At 39.5% G+C, this 20,395-nt stretch overlaps 1 protein-coding gene across 1 annotated transcript in view; it reads right to left on the bottom strand.

Annotated features, from left to right (window-relative positions):
- LOC127191464 (mas-related G-protein coupled receptor member B1-like) overlaps positions 1-17,892 on the bottom strand; it is a 67,803-nt gene extending 49,911 nt beyond the window's left edge. Inside the window, exon 1 of the mRNA XM_051148576.1 lies at positions 17,775-17,892. Within this exon, the coding sequence (XP_051004533.1) occupies positions 17,775-17,863 (89 nt within the window). The 5' untranslated portion in view covers positions 17,864-17,892. The remainder of the gene's footprint in view (positions 1-17,774) is intronic.
- Positions 17,893-20,395: the final 2,503 nt, after the last annotated feature.

Consider the following 20,395-nt stretch of genomic DNA (forward strand, 5'->3'; position numbering starts at 1 on the left):
GGAGAGGCCCTTGGAAACTCCCAAACATCCAGGCCATTGCTAGGTAATTGGTTGATCTTCAAAAAGCAATGATAAGTTCCTATTGCTGAAGAAAATAGCTGCATAACTCATTGAACAGAGAAGTCAACTGGTGCATACCTAGAGCCTTCACCCTGACTGAATCATGGCCAATGTACTTGAATGTACTCTGCCCACAACCAGAGGAGGAAGATAAAAACCAACTGAGTTACAGACTCTTTTCTCTACTATATAAAACTGTCATGTATGATATGTTGGTACAATATGACCTCAAAAGTTGTAAGGAAAATATATTGTCTGAAACACAATCTATTTTTAAAAAGGATCATAAAGTCACTGTGCACAGTGTTTGCATATGTAGCTGTAGGAAATAATGCACCTCATTTAATCATGCTAGCTGCAAGTGAAAAACAGCCTGGGTTTTCACAGAAGCAAGTAGAGGCAGAAGTGGAGACTGGAGGAAGGCAGGAGATAATAATGAAACCCAGGACATCACATGGAAATTGGGCTCTTATTAAATGTGGAGACTTTTCCTATCACAGGACAGCACACAGGCATCTGTGGGGCCCAGAGACAGAAGATAATATCATCTCTTCTGTAAAACTGCTCAGTCTGAAGACTAGAAATTTATCTTAGGGTCAAGTAATGACCTTCTGTTTCCAGGCAGCTCAGAGCTGCTCTGGAAGCAAGTCCCTTATAACTGAAACAATTGTTCCTAGGGAGAAGGAAGGAGGACCCTGCAGCTCTCTGACCAGCTGAGGCTGCCTGGAGAAGACTCTTGCAATTAACATGTACTACTGCCTTCAGGTCCTGTAGAGAGATCCAAGGCTGCAGATTTCATTATTTGTCATCCATGCTGGGGTGGGTTTTTAAGATATGGCTTTCCCTCAATAATCCAGACTCCTCTAAATAACCACTCATCCACACTCCACTAGTAATCCCTTACTCATTGTCTTGTAAGACACCCCAATAAACTAATTGGTTCAACAAATTGAACATTAGTAGAATTGTTACTTTGTTCTTCATGGCTTATTGTGGTGGTGGGATGGCTTGTTTTTGGTGGCATCAAATGGTCCTTGGATTTCTTGCTTGTGTTCTTAATGCTGACCTCTTCCAATTGCAATGTCTCTGGTGTTAGCTGGTTTGGTGGTGGTCTCTGATTGTCAGAGAGTTTGATGGTATATACAGACAGCGTGACTTAGGCCCTACTCCTGCTGAAATCACTGTCTCTGTTGGCACCCTAATTGTGAGCCTGGTGAGCAGGGGAGCAGGTAGAAAGTTATCTGAGCAGAGAGCTTCTCTAATGGGCCTGCTTTCCTCCAGGGATTGGAGGGCAATATGTGACCCTGATTCTCTCTGGGTCCCTGGGTCAGAAATTGAGCTCTGGCTAGGTTTATGTGGCCAGACCCTGGAGTGCACCTGTGCCTGCAGAGACTGGGGAACTTTTTGTGAATTGGCCTGGGGACCTGAGGTCAGGTCCTCTTTTTTTCTAGGCTGTGGGGTCTTCTGTGGTCCAGCAGCCCAGGTGCTGGAGTTCCATCTCCCAGCGGTTTATGTGTCCTAGAGGCCAGAAATTGCCCTCCTGCCTGGTATGCTGTGGCTAGTTCTTGGAACTCACCTGTGTTTGTCAGTACCCAGGAACTTTTTGTGGGGTTAACTGGGTGGCTTGAGGCCAGACTCACCATACTCTGCACAGTTCGCACTCTTCTCACTTGGGGACCAACAGCACTGGTGTTTTGTAGTTCTCAGCTCAGTCCTTAGGCTGTTGTATATTCACTGCTGTACTGCTGGTCAAACAAAATGTGCATTCAGTTCTGTCATCTTAGATTCCCTTAAGACTTTGAGTTTTCAAAGCCCAGAGCAGACTCAGTCTCCTCTATCCCTGCTCTTAACTTTTGGATAAGGACCTAAGCGCTCATCTACTGCTTCAGAACTATGCCTTTTGACAAGCTTTGCCCCAAGCCATTATGGTCATGGATTCACCCTCAGAAAATGTCTCAATTCCATGCTTTCATTTACAAAGTTCCTTTGTCATAGTGTCTCTTGATAGCAATATAACAGTTACTAAGACTGAAGCCCCAAGGCCTTTCTGTTATGAGGAAGATTCATTTGTGCTGCAGGAATATGGAATCCAGAAGCATGACCAATGGCTGCTCTCAGTTCTGGTATGGGGGTGGCTATAAAGTGGGAAATATGGAAATAATGAATGACAAACATGAAGGGAATACCAAGTCTTACAAAGACCAGCAAGAAAAGAACCAGACCTATAGGCTAACATAACCCAATCTTCATTTCAGATTTGAAACTATAGAACACAAAAGCTGTTGAGAACATTTAGCAATTTTCTGATGTTCATTGCTATGTCACAAGTGTCAATCTCTACAGGGATATAAGGAGTAGGTGACAATTTTCACTAAATGAATCAACGAACATAAAGCCAATAATATCTGAAAATTCAAAGTAAATGTTCAGTAAATATTTAGCAGGTTTAACTCCACAAAACACATATAAAATTTAAAAAGCTCATTGCTGGTGACTCTGTCAGTACAGCTGTGAATCCTTATTGTAAAGGATATAGATTAAAGCCTAGAAAACCAGTTCTCCAGGACAGGGAGTTTGAACATTCAAAAAGAGGAAGTATTGAAAATGTACCTGAATAGAGCCTGTAGAACAAACTGTAGTGACACCTTTTGGGAGAAATGATACATAAAGAATGCTCATGTACAAGGCTGTGGTAGCATGTGTCATTTTTACTAGCAAAACAAAATATATAAAAAATAGGTTTCTGACCATTGGTTAGATCTGGGTAGTGGTTTAAAGTTTACCACCTGTATTGTCCTTGGCTGGTGCCTTAGTTTGAGCGGGACCCCTGGGCCCAAATCTGCCTATCATAATGTTCTACTTGTAGGTTTCTAGGACCCTCTGGATCCTTCTACTTTGCTATTCTCCCATGATTCTCCACAGTTGAGTGGAGAGTGGGATATGACTTTCTCACGTACTCTGGTGCCTCACATTTGACCATGTCCCCTGGAGGGAGAGACCTGGTGGCACTCAGAGGAAGGACAGTAGGTTGCCAAGAAGAGACTTGATACCCTATGAGCATATACAGGGGGAGGCAATCCCCTTCAGGAACAGTCATAGGGGAGGGGAATAATGGGAAAATGGGAGGGAGGGAAGAATGGGAGGATACAAGGGATGGTATAAACATTGAGATCTAACAAGAATAAATTAATAAAAAAATTTAAAAAATAGGTTTCTATGCAAGCATCTTAAATTTGGTGTGATAGTTTGGATGACAATGGCACCCATAAGCTCATAGGGAGTGGCACTATTCCAATGTGTGGCCTTGTTGGAGGAAGTATGTTGCTTACTGGGGTGGGTTTTGAAATTTCAGGTGCTCAAACCAGGCCCATTGTCACTGTCTCTTCTTGCTATCTACTGATCAAAATGTAGAACACTCAGCTGCCTCTCCAGCTCCATGTCTGCCTATGTGCAACCATGCTTCCCACCATGATGATAGTGGACTAAACTTCTGAACTATAAGGCAGCCCTAATTAAGTGTTTTTCTTTATAAACATTGCCATGATCATGGTGTCTAGTCCCATCAATAGAAACCATAAATAAGACCATAACAGCAAGTAACTGCCAAGCAAGCTGCACATCTATTTTGGTAAAAAACCACTTTCCTTGGTCCCATAGCATTAGGACTACCCAGGCTACCAAACTAGTTTCCCTTCTTGGTTCTTTCTGTTGGTACTCATAGGCCCTTGGTAAGAGACACCTTCCCCTAACATTTATTCCTTTGGGATTTACCAAAAGTGTGTGGTTCACCACCATACCAGGGACTCACATGATAAGAAACACACACACACACACACACACACACACACACACACACACACACACACACACATGATATAATCAAGAACCAAAATTCAAAGGCCCATAATCCATCACAAAATCATAATCAATATGAAAAAGAGACAATATGTTCTCTCCTAACTAGCATGAGTCCCATAGTTTGTAACCCAGCTGAGTACAATTTAAGTGAAACCTCACACACAGTATTCAAAAGTAGAATAACAAATTGTTAAGTCAGAATGTATCCAGAGATGACTCAACTTGTATTATAAAAGTATTTCCCGATGTTAGATGGAAGCCAGCATTCCACAGGAACTTGTGATAATGGTTACCAGCTATGAAAAATAATAATTTCCTTGGCTGTTGGCATAAGAGACATGGCTACCTGTGGTACTCTTCAGCATATCAAAACCTATAATCCCTCCATGATCACTATCAAAGTGCCTGTTACACATTTCAATGCTCATGCTATCAGCCTGTCCTTTCCTTCCCTGCACACATACATCTGGCACCAAACACTTGGAGGGACACAAATAGACCTTTTCCCAAGGTGCCCAGCCTTTCCTATCAGAACCAAATGGTTGATTTGCCTATTAAAGAATAGAGCATTTGTTTCTGCTGGCTTCTGCCAATCAACAAATTCCAAATTCTATATTCTACTTATTGGCTGCTCCCCCTCCACCAGCTCTCAGCACTTGTCTCTCCTTACCTACTATATCTGTCCAGTTTTGGAAACTGCTGGGTAGCATAACATGGAAAGGTATCTGTGTCCTTGGCTATCTGTAGACTTCTGTGTGCTTCTATACTGTGATTAAGAGAATCTCTGTGCTAAAGAATTTACTTCTTTTCCTCTATTAAAATCTTTCTTGGCTGGAGTTCAAGTTTACAAGCCATTTCTCCAAGTCTCTCCTATCTCCTCTTCACTCTGCTTCTGAGAGATGTCTGATTTCTTGCTTGCTCTATCTCTCAGCACACACCTGGAGCTCACTCTGTCTCTAACTCTGGGATCTTCCGTGGTGATCTTGATGGTTTTGCTGAAGACAGAGATTGCCAGTTTTCAGGTCCCACACAGGATTAAGTCTTCTGGCTGTCAGAGAGGACAGCATCAGCCTTTGGATACCAGATCCAGAAGATCTGACTATTAACTTATATGTCATAATTATCTCTTAACTGTTTAAAAGGTTAGTGTTTTTTACTTTTATGCTGTTAAGTTTATGATTTAAAATTGAAATTGAAGATTTAATTGATGATCATTTATCATCCAAATAAAATTTTAAACAATAAAACAGTCCATAGAGAGGCAGGGACCCCATTTTCCTGAGCTTTTTATGGTGTTCCTTTACAGAATATCAGCTTCTTGTATATCTCAGTCTGTCTAAGTATCTAAAGATAAACAAAATTAGCAAAGATAAAGGTACTAGATATACATTGTTGGGTGAGTTTTTGCTAGCTTGAATAGACATTACTGACTTATAGCCCATACTTATTCAAACCTAAGTTGTTTTATATAGAAGAATGTTGCTGAGTACAGTTAGAACAGATAGAAGTAGTTAGAGCTGCACCTCTAAGTCAGTTTTTGTTAGCCTGAATTGACTTTTACAACTTTGGAAATTTATAAACCTTAATCATCAATCATATGTTAGTCAGTCCCATTTTCCATAAACAGGAATTGAATCCAAGTTGTAGTATTCTGTATCAGATATGTTTTTCTAAACAAGAGTTGAATTCAAGTTACATGTGAACATTCAATAGCAGATTGCTATACTTGTACAGATTTTTAAATCATCAACCAATTTTGTTAAAAGTTTTAAGTTAACTTTTTGCTATAGATTATGTAGAACATTTGAAAGTCACATCCCGTGAACTTAAAAATCCTGAGACTAAAAATCCTGAGATAAAGAGAATTTACACAATGCCTTACAGATGCTGAGATAAGGCAATTGCACTTTGTAATTTTTAAATATGGCCAAGAAAACAAGAAAAGGGACATGAGATAAGCATCAGTAACAACTATTGGGAATAGTTACTTTTAATGTTTTAAAGCACATAGTGTCTTTTAGGCTGTTATGTTATGATTCTTCCTGTCACAGAGTCAGGTGGCCTCTTTGATCCCGGATAGATAATTTGGAGGAAACTTAAAAAAATCGCTTGAGTCTAGAGAGGGAGCAGCATAACACAACACCAGAGCCAGCCTTTTTATACAACAGAACAGCATAAGGCAAAATTTCAATATTATGCATACCCTAAAGACATTAGAATCTCTGTAAGACTGAATTTTGTGGTCAGAGGGAGAGACTGGATGGAGCAAAGAGTGGAGAAATATTAGAGATAAGACAGGAAAAGAGAGCAAAGAGGGCTTTCAGTTACAAGATTTTGAAAATGGACATAAGTGAAAAGTTAGAGATAAGAAGGCTTAGGGATCATTTGCTTGTCCAGTGGCAGAAGTTATTATGGTATGTGAGATTTCAGGAACTGAGGATGTTATTGAACTGTACTGAGTCCATTGTGTTTGAAGTAAGGCAGCAAGGATTTAATGAACTTTCTGAGTGCTAGGAGGAGAGAGTTAAACTAAGTTGGGTGAGGAGAAAACAAATCCAATTATGAATGAGAAGGGCCAGTGTTTAAAGACAAAGTATATTATAGGAGTTAGCTGAGAGCCAGGTAGGGAGAGCCAGCAATGAGGAGAGAAAGGATGAGATGGAAGAGACTTCAAGAGAGACAGAGAAACATCTGTTGGTGAGCTGGAAACATGTCAGAGGGAAAAAAGATATAAGAGAGAGGTTAAATACCCCATGTAAATCAAGTGTTGTGTGTTGTGTGTGTGTGTGTGTGTGTGTGTGTGTGTGAGAGAGAGAGAGAGAGAGAGAGAGAGAGAGAGAGAGAGAGAGAGGCAGAGGGAGAGAGAAACAGAGACAGAGACAGAGACAGAGAGAGTCAGAGAGAGACAGAGAGAGTGAACGGGCAGCTTCTAAGTGGCACTTACCAGAGTAGACAAGGAGACATGTATGGCTAGAACATGTGGAGGAGAAACAGCTGAAGATACTAAGTTAAATATGATAGGGACAGAAACAAATGATCCATATCTTTGAGGAGTCAAAGCAAGAGCTTAGTTTGGATAGAAGGCTTGGGCTCCTTGGAAAAGCATCTATTTGTATCCCTTCTGGGTATTTGATACCAGATATATATGAAGATGGTACAGTAAAGAAACTCCATTATTAAGGGGAAGGTTTTGGTTATGAACTAAGGAAAAATATCCAGAGGTCTCCTAAAGAGTCCAGAAAAGAGATAAAAAAAAAGCAGACTGGACATGGCCAGGACTAGGGAAGTAGAAGAGTGGAATAGAATAGTGGAGAGAGTGAGATAAAAAGTCTTCACTTACCAGGAAAGTGGGATAGAGGTGAGGACATCCTATTGGACCTCTAGATGAGAGAAGTATGGGAGAGTGGGGAAATAGAAGGATCCAGAGGGTCCTAGAAACCTACAAGAAGAACACTATTATGGGTGGATCTGGGCCCAGGGGTTCTGTTCAATCTATGGCACCAACCAAGGACAATACGTGCACTCATCATCAAATTCTTACCCAGATCCTAGCCAAGGAACAAGACATTCTCCACAGTTGAGTGGAGAGTGGGGACTGACTTTCACACGAACTCTGGTGCCCCATATTTGCCATGTCCCCTTGTTGGGGAGGTCCAATGGCACTCAGAGGAAGGATAGTAGACTACCAAGAAAAGACTTGATACCCTAGCATCATATTCAAGGGAAGGAGGTCCCATTCAGTCACAGTCATAGGGAAGGGGAATAGGGTGAAAGCGGGAGGGAGGGAGGAATGGGAGGATGCACGGGATGGGATAGCAATTGAGATGTAATATGAATGATTTTATTTTTCAATAAAAAAAGAAAAAAAAAGTAAAACATAGAGCAAAGTGAGAGAGAGCATAGTGAGAATAGCAAGAGATGACCAGAATAGTGAGAATAGGAAGTGATAAAGAGACAGAGAGCAAGAGAGACAGAGTTGGGTAGATCAATGATATGTATTATAAAGATGATAAGTAGCTTGTGGGAAGGGCCTGAATGCTAGCTTGGACTTTGAAATGTATAATAGGTAGGTACTTATGATACTGAGGTTGGCATGAGGTCAGCATGGGCTTTAATATACCATAGGTATATATCAATTGGAGAGCCATATATCCCTTCTACCAGGTAAGAAAAACCTGTTTTGCAAATTTCAAAGGAATGATGGATTTTATCTAACACACCAAAAAAATCATTGTATAGTTCAGTCTAATGTAATTTCTGAAATATATGTGCAGCTGAAGACCTAACAGAAACATGTCCAGGAGATCAAAGAATACAAAGAGGATTTTAATCAACACTAAATGAACATAAAGAGGACAGGAATAAAACCTGATTAAAGTGAAAAGAACACAAATGGCCAGTTGTATGTATAGCTGAAGATTAGAGTCTAGAACATAAAGAACTTAAAGAGTGAAACATCCAGAAAAGAAGCAGTACAGTCAGTGAGTGGACTATGGAAATCTCCAAAGAAGAGATATGACTATCTGTCAGCACTTTGAACAGTGTTAAATATAATTAACAATCCAAAAACTGCAAATTAAAACCACTTTGGGATTGCATCTGATACCAGGCAGAATGCAGCTATCAAAAAAACAAATGATAGACCACACACTGTGTCTCGCAGGATCGAGTCTAGGGACAGGGCTTGGAACTACAGACCACAAGACCTGGAAAGCCCTAGGTGAGAGAGGACTACACGGTGCAGAGTACAGGTAGGTCTGGCATGTAACCATCCAATCGGTCCATGGCGAAAAGGTGCCCAGTCCCAGAGTCTGGATGCATATCCACCTGCAAGCTGCATCTGTGCTCTATATCTTGGACTCTGGATATGGGACTGAACTGTGGGAGGTGAAGTGCCAGCATCTGGATCTGCAGGCCCAGAGGAGAACCCAGGAGAATGGGTGGATCTGATCCTCAGACAACCCTACCAGTCCACAGAAAGCCCCAGGGTCTGGTGTCTGCCTACAGGGTCTCCAAAGCCTAGCCAAAGATGGACTATTGGGTGGTACCTGCACTCTCTTTCTGACTGAACTGTGGCTACAGAGCACCAGTATTAGTGTCTGCTGGCCTGGGGGCATAGAGTGTGTATCTGGGATAGATCTGACTTCTGATCACCCCGTCAGTCCATAGAGAGACCCAGGGCCCAGGCAGGGCACCCAGGCAGTTGTGGACACATTCTGCAAAGCCCAGTCAAACACTGCAGCCTAGGGAGTAGTACCTGTACTTTCTGGCAGACTAAAATAAAGCCCCAGAGCATGCACACTTGAAGCACAGCCAACTGCCACAAGCCAGCACTCAGTACCTGCACTGATGGACTGAAACAAGGCCTTAGGGCCTGAGTGGGCAAGGTCACATGCACCCAAGCACAGACAACCACCACAAGATAGTGCTTGGTATCCGCACTCTCAGGCAGATGGAAACAAGGCCTCAGTGACCTTGGGAAGGGTCTCCAAAACCCAGCCAAATGCAGGATAACTGGTTGTATCTACACTCTCTCAGACTGAACCTTGGCCTGCAGAGCATGAGCATCAGTCTATGCTGGCACAGTGGGGAGCCCCGGGTGTAAAGCAATGTATCACGGAGCTAAACCCATGTCACCTGCCTGATTAAGAGAAGGGGACCCTGATCCCCATAGATGAAAGCTCTTGACCTATACACACTCACCAATGAACTCTCAATGGCCAGTGAAGGACACCAGAAACTGCCAACCAATATCAGAAACACCAAGATGACTAAAGGCCAGCATAGAAACACAAACAACAAAAGCCAAAGTAATATGGCATCTATAGAACCCAATTATCCCAAAGAAATCAACCCTGGAAAATCAAACACAACTGAAGCACAAGATAATGACCTCATCCTTCCTACTGAAGATGATAATGGAGAAAATGAATAAAATCTGTAAATAAATACAGGAAGATGGAGCCAAAACGATTGAGAACCTTAGAGAGGCCAGGATAAAAGCCTATAGAGAAGAAATTAAGAAATCACTGGAAGAAATTCAGTAAAATACAAACAATGAGGTAAAGGAAATCAATAAAACGGTTCAAGATCTGAAGATGAAAATAGAAACAATGATAAAAACACAAACAGAAGAAAGCTGGAAATGAGAGAACGTAGGAACTGCAGAGGTAAGCATTGAAAACAGAATTCAAAAGATGGAGTAAAGAATCTCATTTGTAGAAGATACAATAGAAAAATTTGATGCAACCATTAAATAAAATGTTAATCGGAAAAATTCCTGACAGAAAACATCCAAGAAATCAAGGACACCATGAAAAGATGAAACCTAAGCATAATATGAATTGAGGAAAGAGAAGACTTCAAGATTCCTGGCTCCAAGGACCAGAAAATATTTTCAACAAAATCACAGAAGAAAATCTCATCAATTTAAAGAAAGTGATGCATATAAACATACAAGAGGCCTACACAACATACAATAGAATAAATCAGCAAAGAAAACCCTCCCACAACATAATAATGAAAACACAAAAGATACAGAACAAAGAAAAAATATTTAAAGTGACAAGGGAAAAAGGCCAAGTAAGGTACAATGGCAAGCCTATCAGAACCACACCAGACTTCTCAGCAGAGACCATAAAAGCGAGTGGGACCTGGTTAGAGGTCTTGCAAAATCTAAGAGACCACAGATGCCAGTATAGACTACTTTACCAAGTGAAAATTTTAATAACCATAGATGGAGAAAACAAGATATTTCATGACCAAAACAAATTCAAACAGCACTTATTCACAAATTCAGCCCTACAGAAGTTACTAGATGGAAAACTCCATCCCAAAGTGGCTTACTACAACCAAGATAACACAGGAAGTAGATAACTTCACCGCAGCAAAACATAACCAGACAAACACACAAACACTCTATCACAACCAACATCAAAATCAAGGGACTTAACTGTCACTGGTAATTAATATTTCTCAACATCAATGGTCACAACTCTCTAATAAAAAGACACAGACTAACAGAATATATGAATAAATAAGACCCAACATTTCTCTGCATTCAAGAAACACATCTCAACCACAGTGATAGACATTACCTCAGCGTAAAAGGCTCGAAAAGGGTATTCCAAGCAAACAGACACAAGAAGGAAGCTGGTGTAGCCATTCTAATAACTAATAAAATAGGCTTTCAACCAAAATTAATCAAAAGACATGAGGAAGGACACTTCATACTCATCAAAGGAAAAGTCAACGAAGATGACATCACTATTTTAAACATCTGCACCCCTAATACAAGGGCACCCACACTTGTAAATGAAACATTATGAAACTTAAACCACAATTTGATCTGTACACATTAACAATGGAAGATTTTTACACCCCATTTTCACCAAAGGATAGGTCAGTGAAACAAGATAAACTGAGAAATAGTGACCCTAATTGATGTTATAAATCAAATGGACTGAACGGATATCTACAAAACTTTGTACCCCAAAACAAAAGATTATACCTTCTTCTTAGAACCTCATGGAGCCTTCTCCAAAATTGACCATATAATAGGTCACAAAGCAAGCCTCAACACATATAAGAAGATTTAAATAATACCTTGTATCCTATCAGAACCATGGATTAAGCTGGACTTCAATAACAGAAATAACAAAAAGCCCCCCCCCCACACATGGAAACTGAACAACTATCCATTGAATGACAACTGAGTCAGGGAAGAAATAAAGAAATAAATTAGGGACTTCCTAAAACTCAATGGTAATGATGGTACAACATACCCCAATTTATGGGAAAGCAGTACTACGAGGAATATTCAAAGCACTAAGTGCGTACATAAAGAGATTGGAAATATCTTATATAGGCGACTTAACAGCACATCAGGAAGCACTAGATAAAAAAGAAGCAGAAACACACAAGAGGATTAGATGGCTGGAAATCATCAAACTCAGGGCTGAAATCAACAAATTAGAAATCAATTAATAAACAAAACCAAGAGCTAGTTCTTTGAGAAAATCAACAAGATAGACAAACCATTAGCCAACCTAACTAAAAGGCAGAGAGACAATATGCAAATCCACAAAATCAGGAATGAAAGGGAGACATCACAACACACAATGAAGAAATACAAAGAATCATTCGGTCTCATTTCAAAAGCCTATACATCACAATATTTGAAAATCTAAAAGAAATTGACAATTATCTTGATGGATTCCTCTTGCAAAAGTTAAATCAAGATCAGACAAACAAATCAAATAGTTCTATTTATCCTACAGAAATAGAAGCAGTCATCAAATGTCTCCCAACAAGAGTCCAGGGCCAGATGTTTTCAGTGCAGAATTCTACCAGACCTTCAAAGAAGAGCTCATATGGATACTTTTCAAACTACTCCACAAAATATAAATGGAAGTAACATTACCAAACTCATTCTATGTAGTCACAGTCACCTTGATACCTAAACTTCACAAAGACCCAACAAATAAAGAGAATTTCAGAACAATTTCTTTGATGAACATTGATGCAAAAACACTCCATAAAATACTTGCAAACTGATTCCAAGAACACATCAAAGATATCATTCACAATGATCAAGTAGGCTTCATTTCAGGCATCCTGGTATGGTTCAATATATGGAAATCCATCAATGTAATCTACCTATGAACAAACTGAAATAAACAAAAACTGCGTGATCATGTCCTCAGATGCTAAGAAAGCATTTGACAAAATCCAACACCCTTTCATATTTAAAGTCTTGGAGAGATCAAGTATACAAGCACACACCTAAACATAACAAAGGCTATATCTAGCAAGCCAATAGCCAACATCACATCAAATGTAGAGAAATTCAAGGAAAGTCCATTAAAACAAGGACTAGATAAGGCTGCCCAGTCTTTCCATAGCTCTTCAATATAGTACTTGAAGTTCTAGCTAGAGCAATAGGACAACAAAGGAGATCAAGGGGATCCACATTGGAAAGGAGGAAGTCAAATTATTCCTATTAATAGATGATATGATCATGTACATAAGTGACCCCCAAAATTCCACCAGAGAATTCCTACAGCTGATAAACACTTTAAGCAAAGTGGCTGGATACAAAATCAACTCCAAAAAGTCAATAGCCCTACTGTATACAAATGACAATTGTGCTGAGAATGGAATTAGGGAAACTACACTATTCACAACGGCCACAAATAATATAAAGTATCTGGGTGTAACTCTAACCAAGCAAGTGAAAGAATTGCATGAAAAATCCTTCATGTCTCTGAAGAAGAAAATTGAAGATGATATCAGAAGATGGAAACATCTCACATGTTCATGGATTGGGAGAATTAACATAGCAAAATGACTATCTTACCAAAAGCAATTTAAAAATTCAATGCAATCCCTACCAAAATATCTATACAATTTTTAAAGACTTTGAAAGATCAATTCTCAACTTCATATGAAAAAAAAAAAAAAAACCAGAATAGCTAAAACAAGCCTGTACAATAAAATATCCTCCAGAGGAATATCCATCGCTGATCTCAAATTGTACTATAGAGCAACAGTTATTAAAACAGCATGGTATTGGGAAAGCAATAAGCTGCTTGATCAATGGAATAAAATCAAAGACCCAGAAATAAATCCATATACCTATGGGCACTTGATTTTTGACAAAGAGGCAAAATCTATATAATGGAAAAAGGATAGCATCTTGAACAAATGGTGCTGGGTTAACTGGATGTCTACATGTAGAAAAATGCAAGTAGATCCATATCCATTACCATGCACAAAACTCAGGTCCAAGTGGATTAAAGACATCAGCATAAAAGCAGATACACTAAATATGTTAGAAGTAAAAATGAGGAAGAACCTTGAACTCATTGGAGACAACTTCCTGAACAGAACACCAACAGCACAGGCACTAAGGCCAACAATTAATAAATGGGATCCCATGAAACTGAAAAGCTTCTGTAAGGCAAAAGACACTGTTAACAGAACAAAGCAATATCCTACAGAACTGGAAAAGATCTTCACCAACCCAACATCTGACAGAGGGCTAATATCCAAAAATATATAAAGAACTCAAGAAACAAACTGCCACCAAACCAAATAACCCAACTAAGAAATGGGGTTTAGAGCTAAACAGAGAATTCTCAACAGAGGAATATCAAATTGCTGAGAAACACTTAAAGAAATGCTCATCATCTTTAGTCATCAGGGGAATGCAAATCAAAATGACTCTGAGATTTCATCTTAACACCTATTAGAATGTCGAAGATCAAAAACTCAAGTTACAGCACATGCTGGTGAGGATATGGAAAAAGGGGAACACTCCTTCATTGCTGGTGGGAGTGCAAACTTGTACAACCATTTTGGAAACCAATCTAGTGCTTTCTCAGAAAATTGGGAAGAGGGTTTCCTCAAGACAGAGCTATTCCAGTCCTTGGTATATACCTGAAAGATGTTCCACCACACAACAAGGACATTTGCTCAACTATGTTCATAGCAGCCTTATTTATAATAGCCTGAATCTGGAAACAACTCAGATGTCCCTCTGTCCAAGAATGAATAAAGAAACTGTGGTACATTTATTACACTATGGAATACTACTCAGCTATTAAAAACAAGGAAATCTTGAAATTTGTAGGCAAATGGATGGAACTAGAAATGATCATCCTGACTTAGTTAACCCAGACCCAGAAAGACACACATGGTGTATACTCACTTATAATTGGATACTAGCCCAACATGGATGTCCTCTGAGAGTATTCACTCAGCAGAGGATCAAGGCACATTCTGGGACTCTATATTGGGACTCCAGGTGGAAAAATGGAGAGATACAAGACCCCATATGGTCCAGGAACCCTAAAAGAAGACCATTAGGCTGGCAGATCTGGACCCAGGGAGCCTGCACAGACTGCTGTATCATCCAAGGACAATTCGTTCAGTAAATCTAGACCCCCTATTCATATAAAGCCAATGCACAAAGTATTCTCCACAGTTGTGGGAAGAGTGGGGACTGACTCTGACATAAACTCTGGTGGCCCCTATTTGACCACTTCCCCTTGGTGGAGAGGCCAGGTGGCATTCAGAGGAAGGAGAAGCAGGTTATCTGGATGAGACCCGATAGGCTTTGATCATATGGTGGGGAAGGAGGTCCTCTTCTATCACATGTCTAGGGGAGGGGAATAGGTTGAAAGAGGGAGAGAGAGGGGAACAGGAAGGTACAAGTGACAGGATAACAATTGGGATGTAATCTGAATAAAATATTTAAAAAATAATAATAAATGGGAAAAAAGAAACCAAATGATGAGAAATGTTGGTGAGTAAAGGAGAAAAGAATGTTAATTTACTGTTGGTGGTGGGAATGCAAACTGCCCACCATTATGAAAATCAGTGTAGTGATTCCTCAGAAACAAGAAGAATAGCGTCTATGGTATCCAATAATAACAAATGAGAATATATCCAAAAGACATTATATCCTACTACAAAGATCATATTTTATCCATGTTCCTTGCTGTTGTTTTCACAATAATCAGGAAATACAATTATCCTCGATGTTCAAAACCTGGCGAGCAGAGAATACAATGCTGCACATACATACAATAGAAATGTATTCAGCTCTAATAATAAATTCTATTGCAAAATTTGTATGTAAATGGGTTGAAGCAGAAACATTATATTGAGGGGAAATTTGAGGAACTCATTTTTCAACAATACTTCATATTTATTTGTTTAGTTACAAAGTAGTAGGTTTCTATATGCTCTTCATTTTTACTATTTCTCCCCTAATTTTTAAATTCCCTCCTAATTCTTTATCCCCTAACTTACCTTTTCTTCCACCCCTTTTCCAGTCTAAATCTATCTGCTCCCATATCTTTCTTTGCCCTTTCATATTTCCTCCATCCTATTCATTTGCCTCTATCACGGCATCTCCCTATCAGGAGCAACAAAAAGGCAAATCCCATATATTCCCAAACTGAGTAGCCTAGCTTCAAAGCTCTGACTTTGTGTGATCTATGGCACTAGAAAGGGATCTTTAGGATGGAGATTCCTTGATAGAGACATAAGAATAGAATGAAGGAAGTATGAAAGTACAAATAAAGATTTACACAGAAAAAGGTTGGAGGAATAATTAAATTAGAGGGGACAAAATCAGAGGAAAATTAATAAGATTATTAAAATTAGTGGAGAATTAATAAAAGTAAAGAGCATAGAGAAACCACTATCTGTAACTAAACAATAAAATATGATGTATTTTCAAAAACTGAGCTTGCATGGAGCTACCTTATGTACCTGGGGGAAGCTGCTTTGAGGAGCTGTAGGCTGTTAAAAAAAAAACACCCTGCCATAAATGATGTAACTCTTTATGAGATGATGGTCAGTGAGACCCACAAGCCCCTAAGCAACAAACTCTTGTCATTCCTTCTGCTTTCCTATCACAACTACATGTTCAGACACTATTACTTAAGATATTCCACAGATTGAGTGTACAAACTACATAGAACAAGTTCGTACCATGGTGTAAGCTTCCTCCATGCTAGCTAGCTTTCCCTGCATATAAAGTGCTATTCAGGCTGGCGGGGAACAAACTGTGTCCATGGTCTTACCCAGTTGGGCATTTTGCAATCCATAAGACCAAACTGCTAGGCAAGATGCAAACACTTGTGAAAAAGTGGTAGTACAGTTATAGACAGAATTAACTGCACTCTGATTGGATTTAAAGCCCAATACATTGAAAGAAATACTTTTATGGTTCTAGAAATCAGATTTTAAAAAATAAAAATTCTGGGAGATCATCTGCAATGTGTGGAAGCTGAATAGTATTCAGTAAATTGGCACAACATAAGGGACTGGTCAGTAAAGAAGACACTCATGGCTACACAAAGTACTAAGAAAAAGTAGTGTTTAAGTGTTTAGCGCTAGGAAAGTCATTTATATCATAGTCCCTGAGACTTAGGTAACATTTCAGATGATAGAACTGAAAGAGTGTAAGAGCAGGAAAAATAAGGGGAAGAGCTTCAAAATCACATCTCCTTACTAAGACACAGTCATTTCACTCACAACTTCAGAACATTTAGGAATAATCACATAGATTATACACAAAAACATCCAGACATGGATGGATGATGAATTCTGGATGGGCAACCTCTACCAGCTGAATAATTGACTAACAACAGACTTAAGGAAAGGAGAAATCATTGCCTTCAATCAGCTGCACACTAGTAAACAAACCAGGTTCTAATAGGTAGTTCAAATCACCTAATTGGTAGAAATAATAAATGTTATAAAACAAAACTAAAATTGATAATCTCAAAAAGGGACTGGTAGAGATGGATATTGATAAATATGAGGTGAGTAATTTAAAGAGCTGGGGGGAATAAACAGAGTACATTGTGGCATAAATGAAATTATCAAAGGACAAAATCAATATTTAATGCCTTGTGTAGAGCACAGGTATCCTGTAATCATAGCAACAGCCAGCTCTGGGTGCAGAGGATTTCTACTTTAGAACAGTTGATAAAGTTTCACACTCAATGTTCTTTTCTTGGGGATTGAAGTGGGTTAAACATTTCATGTAACTTTCCCTACATATGCACATTATTTATATACTATAATTAATTGTGATCCTGTCACTCAATTTTACAACTTCTGTTGCCTACTGAGACAGAAAAGCACAAAGGAATAGAAATGTTCCATTATAGGACACACAGGTGACTGAGATCCTGAGAGAACTGTGCTTTTCAGAGATGGTGCCTGTACCCATTGCTTGCTAAATCAAGGAGAGTGGCAGAATTCTCACAAGAGCATCATGTTTAAGTAGTTGAGAAGAGAGGAGAATGGAAGAAATTAGAAGGAGAGGGCATTACCTTGGTTCAGCAGCTTCCAGGAGTTCAGTCTGCCAGCCTACAATGCTGTCATGAGAACTTTTATGACCCCTGTTTCTGTAGAAACACATGAGGCTTATTGGATTTTCCACCTTGATGAGGTTTTATATGGCCATAGACTAAGAAAATACATGATAACTTTAGGATGAATATCTCAATATCTTACCTTTCCTCAGTTCTTCTTTGAGAAATGGTAATCTGTACTGTGGCAAAGAGAAGAATCCCCTGAGTCCGGGGCCAATATGAGACATATCTTAGCAGAGAGACTGAAGAGAAACTGGTGCCTGAGGGAGGATAAGAGAAGAAAAACCTGTGGTTGACTGTACTTGGATCTGCACTGATTATCACTCCTTTGAGTCATGCTTTCCACAAGACTTCTCATGATTTTGCCTGGCTCCTATCTCTCATCTGATCATGCCAACTCTTTCAGGAAAGAGGCAAAGCTCCTCTTTCCTGTTAGTGCTTGGTTTTTTTTTTAACTTCTTGTATCCAGAAAGTGAGCAATGCCAAGCAATGTGAGCCACTGCTGTAACAATCATTATCTGGCTATCAAATCTAAAGTTTATGCTTGCAAAGCAAGACAATGATGAAGCAATAAGCATAAAAGTAATGATCACATCTGGTGGATTTGCTGAAGTGTGACTTGAAAATACAGCAGGTAGGAATCTCAGTTCTGAAACTAGAAGAGCTTCTTTTGACAGGTGCCCAGCATAGGGAAAGATCTAGGGAATATGCATCATTCAGGCTCCAGGAACATCACCCTTACTTCTATGATGGCCAAGTGGAGGTCAACTCAGCCCTCAGAAGCAGGGTTATAAAAATTGAACACAAGATTTGGCCTGCAAAAACGTTGTCTAAAACTGCCTATACAAAAGTGTAAATAAAGGAAACAAACAAACAAACAAAAAAGCATCAGAAAAGGATAAACTTTTAAGTAATATGGTGTAACTAGAATTGGAAAGGTGACGGAATGAAAAACAAGTCAAAACCAAAAAGCTGGTTATTTAGTTGCAGTGAATGTGTAACAGCAACAGGTTGGGTCTAGCCTCTGAGAAACCAGGAAAGAAAGGAGGCAGGTTTGTGTGGTCTCAAAGTATGTCTTAGTAGTATCTGCCTCACAATTGCCCCATGGAAACACATTAATTATTTTGCAAATGTGAATTTTAGTAGCACCAGGACATTTAAAGATTTTTTTTTGACTAAGGATGTTGAGCATTTCTTTAAGTGATTCTCAGGCATTTGATATTTCTCTGCTCAGAATTCTGTTTAGCTCTGAACCCCATTTCTTTTTTTGTTTTTTTTGTTCTTTTTTATTATTAATTTATTCATATTACATCTCAGTTATTAGCCCATCCCTTGTATCCTCCTATTCCTCCCTCCCTCCTGCTTCACCCCCCCATTCCCCTCCCCTATGTCTGTGACTGAAGGGGACCTCCTCCCCCTGTATATGCTCATAGGGTATCGAGTCTCTTCTTGGTGACCTATTATCCTTCCTCTGAGTGCCACCAGGTGTCCCCATCCAAGGGACATGGTCAAATATGGGGCACCAGAGTTTGTGTGAAAGTCAGATCTCCTTCTCTACTTAACAGTGGAGAATGTCCTGTCTGGGTAGGGGTTCAAAGTTTACTGCCTATATTTTCCTTGGCTGGTGCCATAGTTTGAGGAGGACCCCAGGGACCAGACCTACCTGTAGTTTTCCAGGACCCTCTGGATACTTCTATTTCCTCATTCTCCCAGGCTTCTCATACCTAAAGTCTCAATAGGATGCCCTCCCCTCTGACCCACTTTCCTGGTAGGTAAAGTTTTTCATGGGGACATACCCCTTGAACTAGTGTCTCGAAAAAAGTGAGTATATACCATTTAACTCTTTTTGCTTCTGGGTGAACTCACTCATTATGATCATTTCTAGTTCAATCCATTTGTCCACAAATTTCAGAAATTCCTTGTTTTTAGTAGCTGAGTAGTATTCCATAGTGTAAATGTACCACAGTTTCTTTATCCATTCTTCTACTGAGAGACATGTAGGCTGTTTCCATGTTCTGGCTATTACAAATAAGGCAGCTATGAACATGGTTGAGCATATGTCCCTGTTGTGTGGTAGTGCGTCTTCTGGGTATATTCCAAGGAGTGGAATAGCTGGGTCTTGAGGAAGCTGTATTCCCATTTTTCTGAGAAAGCACCAGATAGATTTCCAAAGTGGTTGTACTAGTTTGCATTCCCACCAGTAATGAAGGAGTGTTCCTCTTTCTCCACATCCTTGCCAGCATGTGGTGTCAGTTGAGTTATTGATCTTAGCCATTCTGATGGGTGTAAGATGGAATTTCTTTAAGTGTTTCTCCACCATTTGATATTCCTTTGTTGAGAATTCTCTGTTCTGAGCCCCATTTCTCTATTGGGTTATTTGGTTTGGTGGTGTTTAATTTACTTGGTTCTTTATATATTTTGTATATTAGCCCTTCATCAGATGTAGGATTTGCGAAAAACTTTTCCCAATCTGTAGGCTGTCCCTTTTTTCTATTGACAGTGTCCTTTGCCCTACAGAAACTTTTCAGTTTTATGAGGTCCCATGTGGGGATTTAAATATGTAGACTCATGTGCTTGAA

This window comes from Acomys russatus, chromosome 7, assembly GCF_903995435.1.
Source record: "Acomys russatus chromosome 7, mAcoRus1.1, whole genome shotgun sequence".
Lineage (NCBI taxonomy): Eukaryota > Metazoa > Chordata > Mammalia > Rodentia > Muridae > Acomys > Acomys russatus.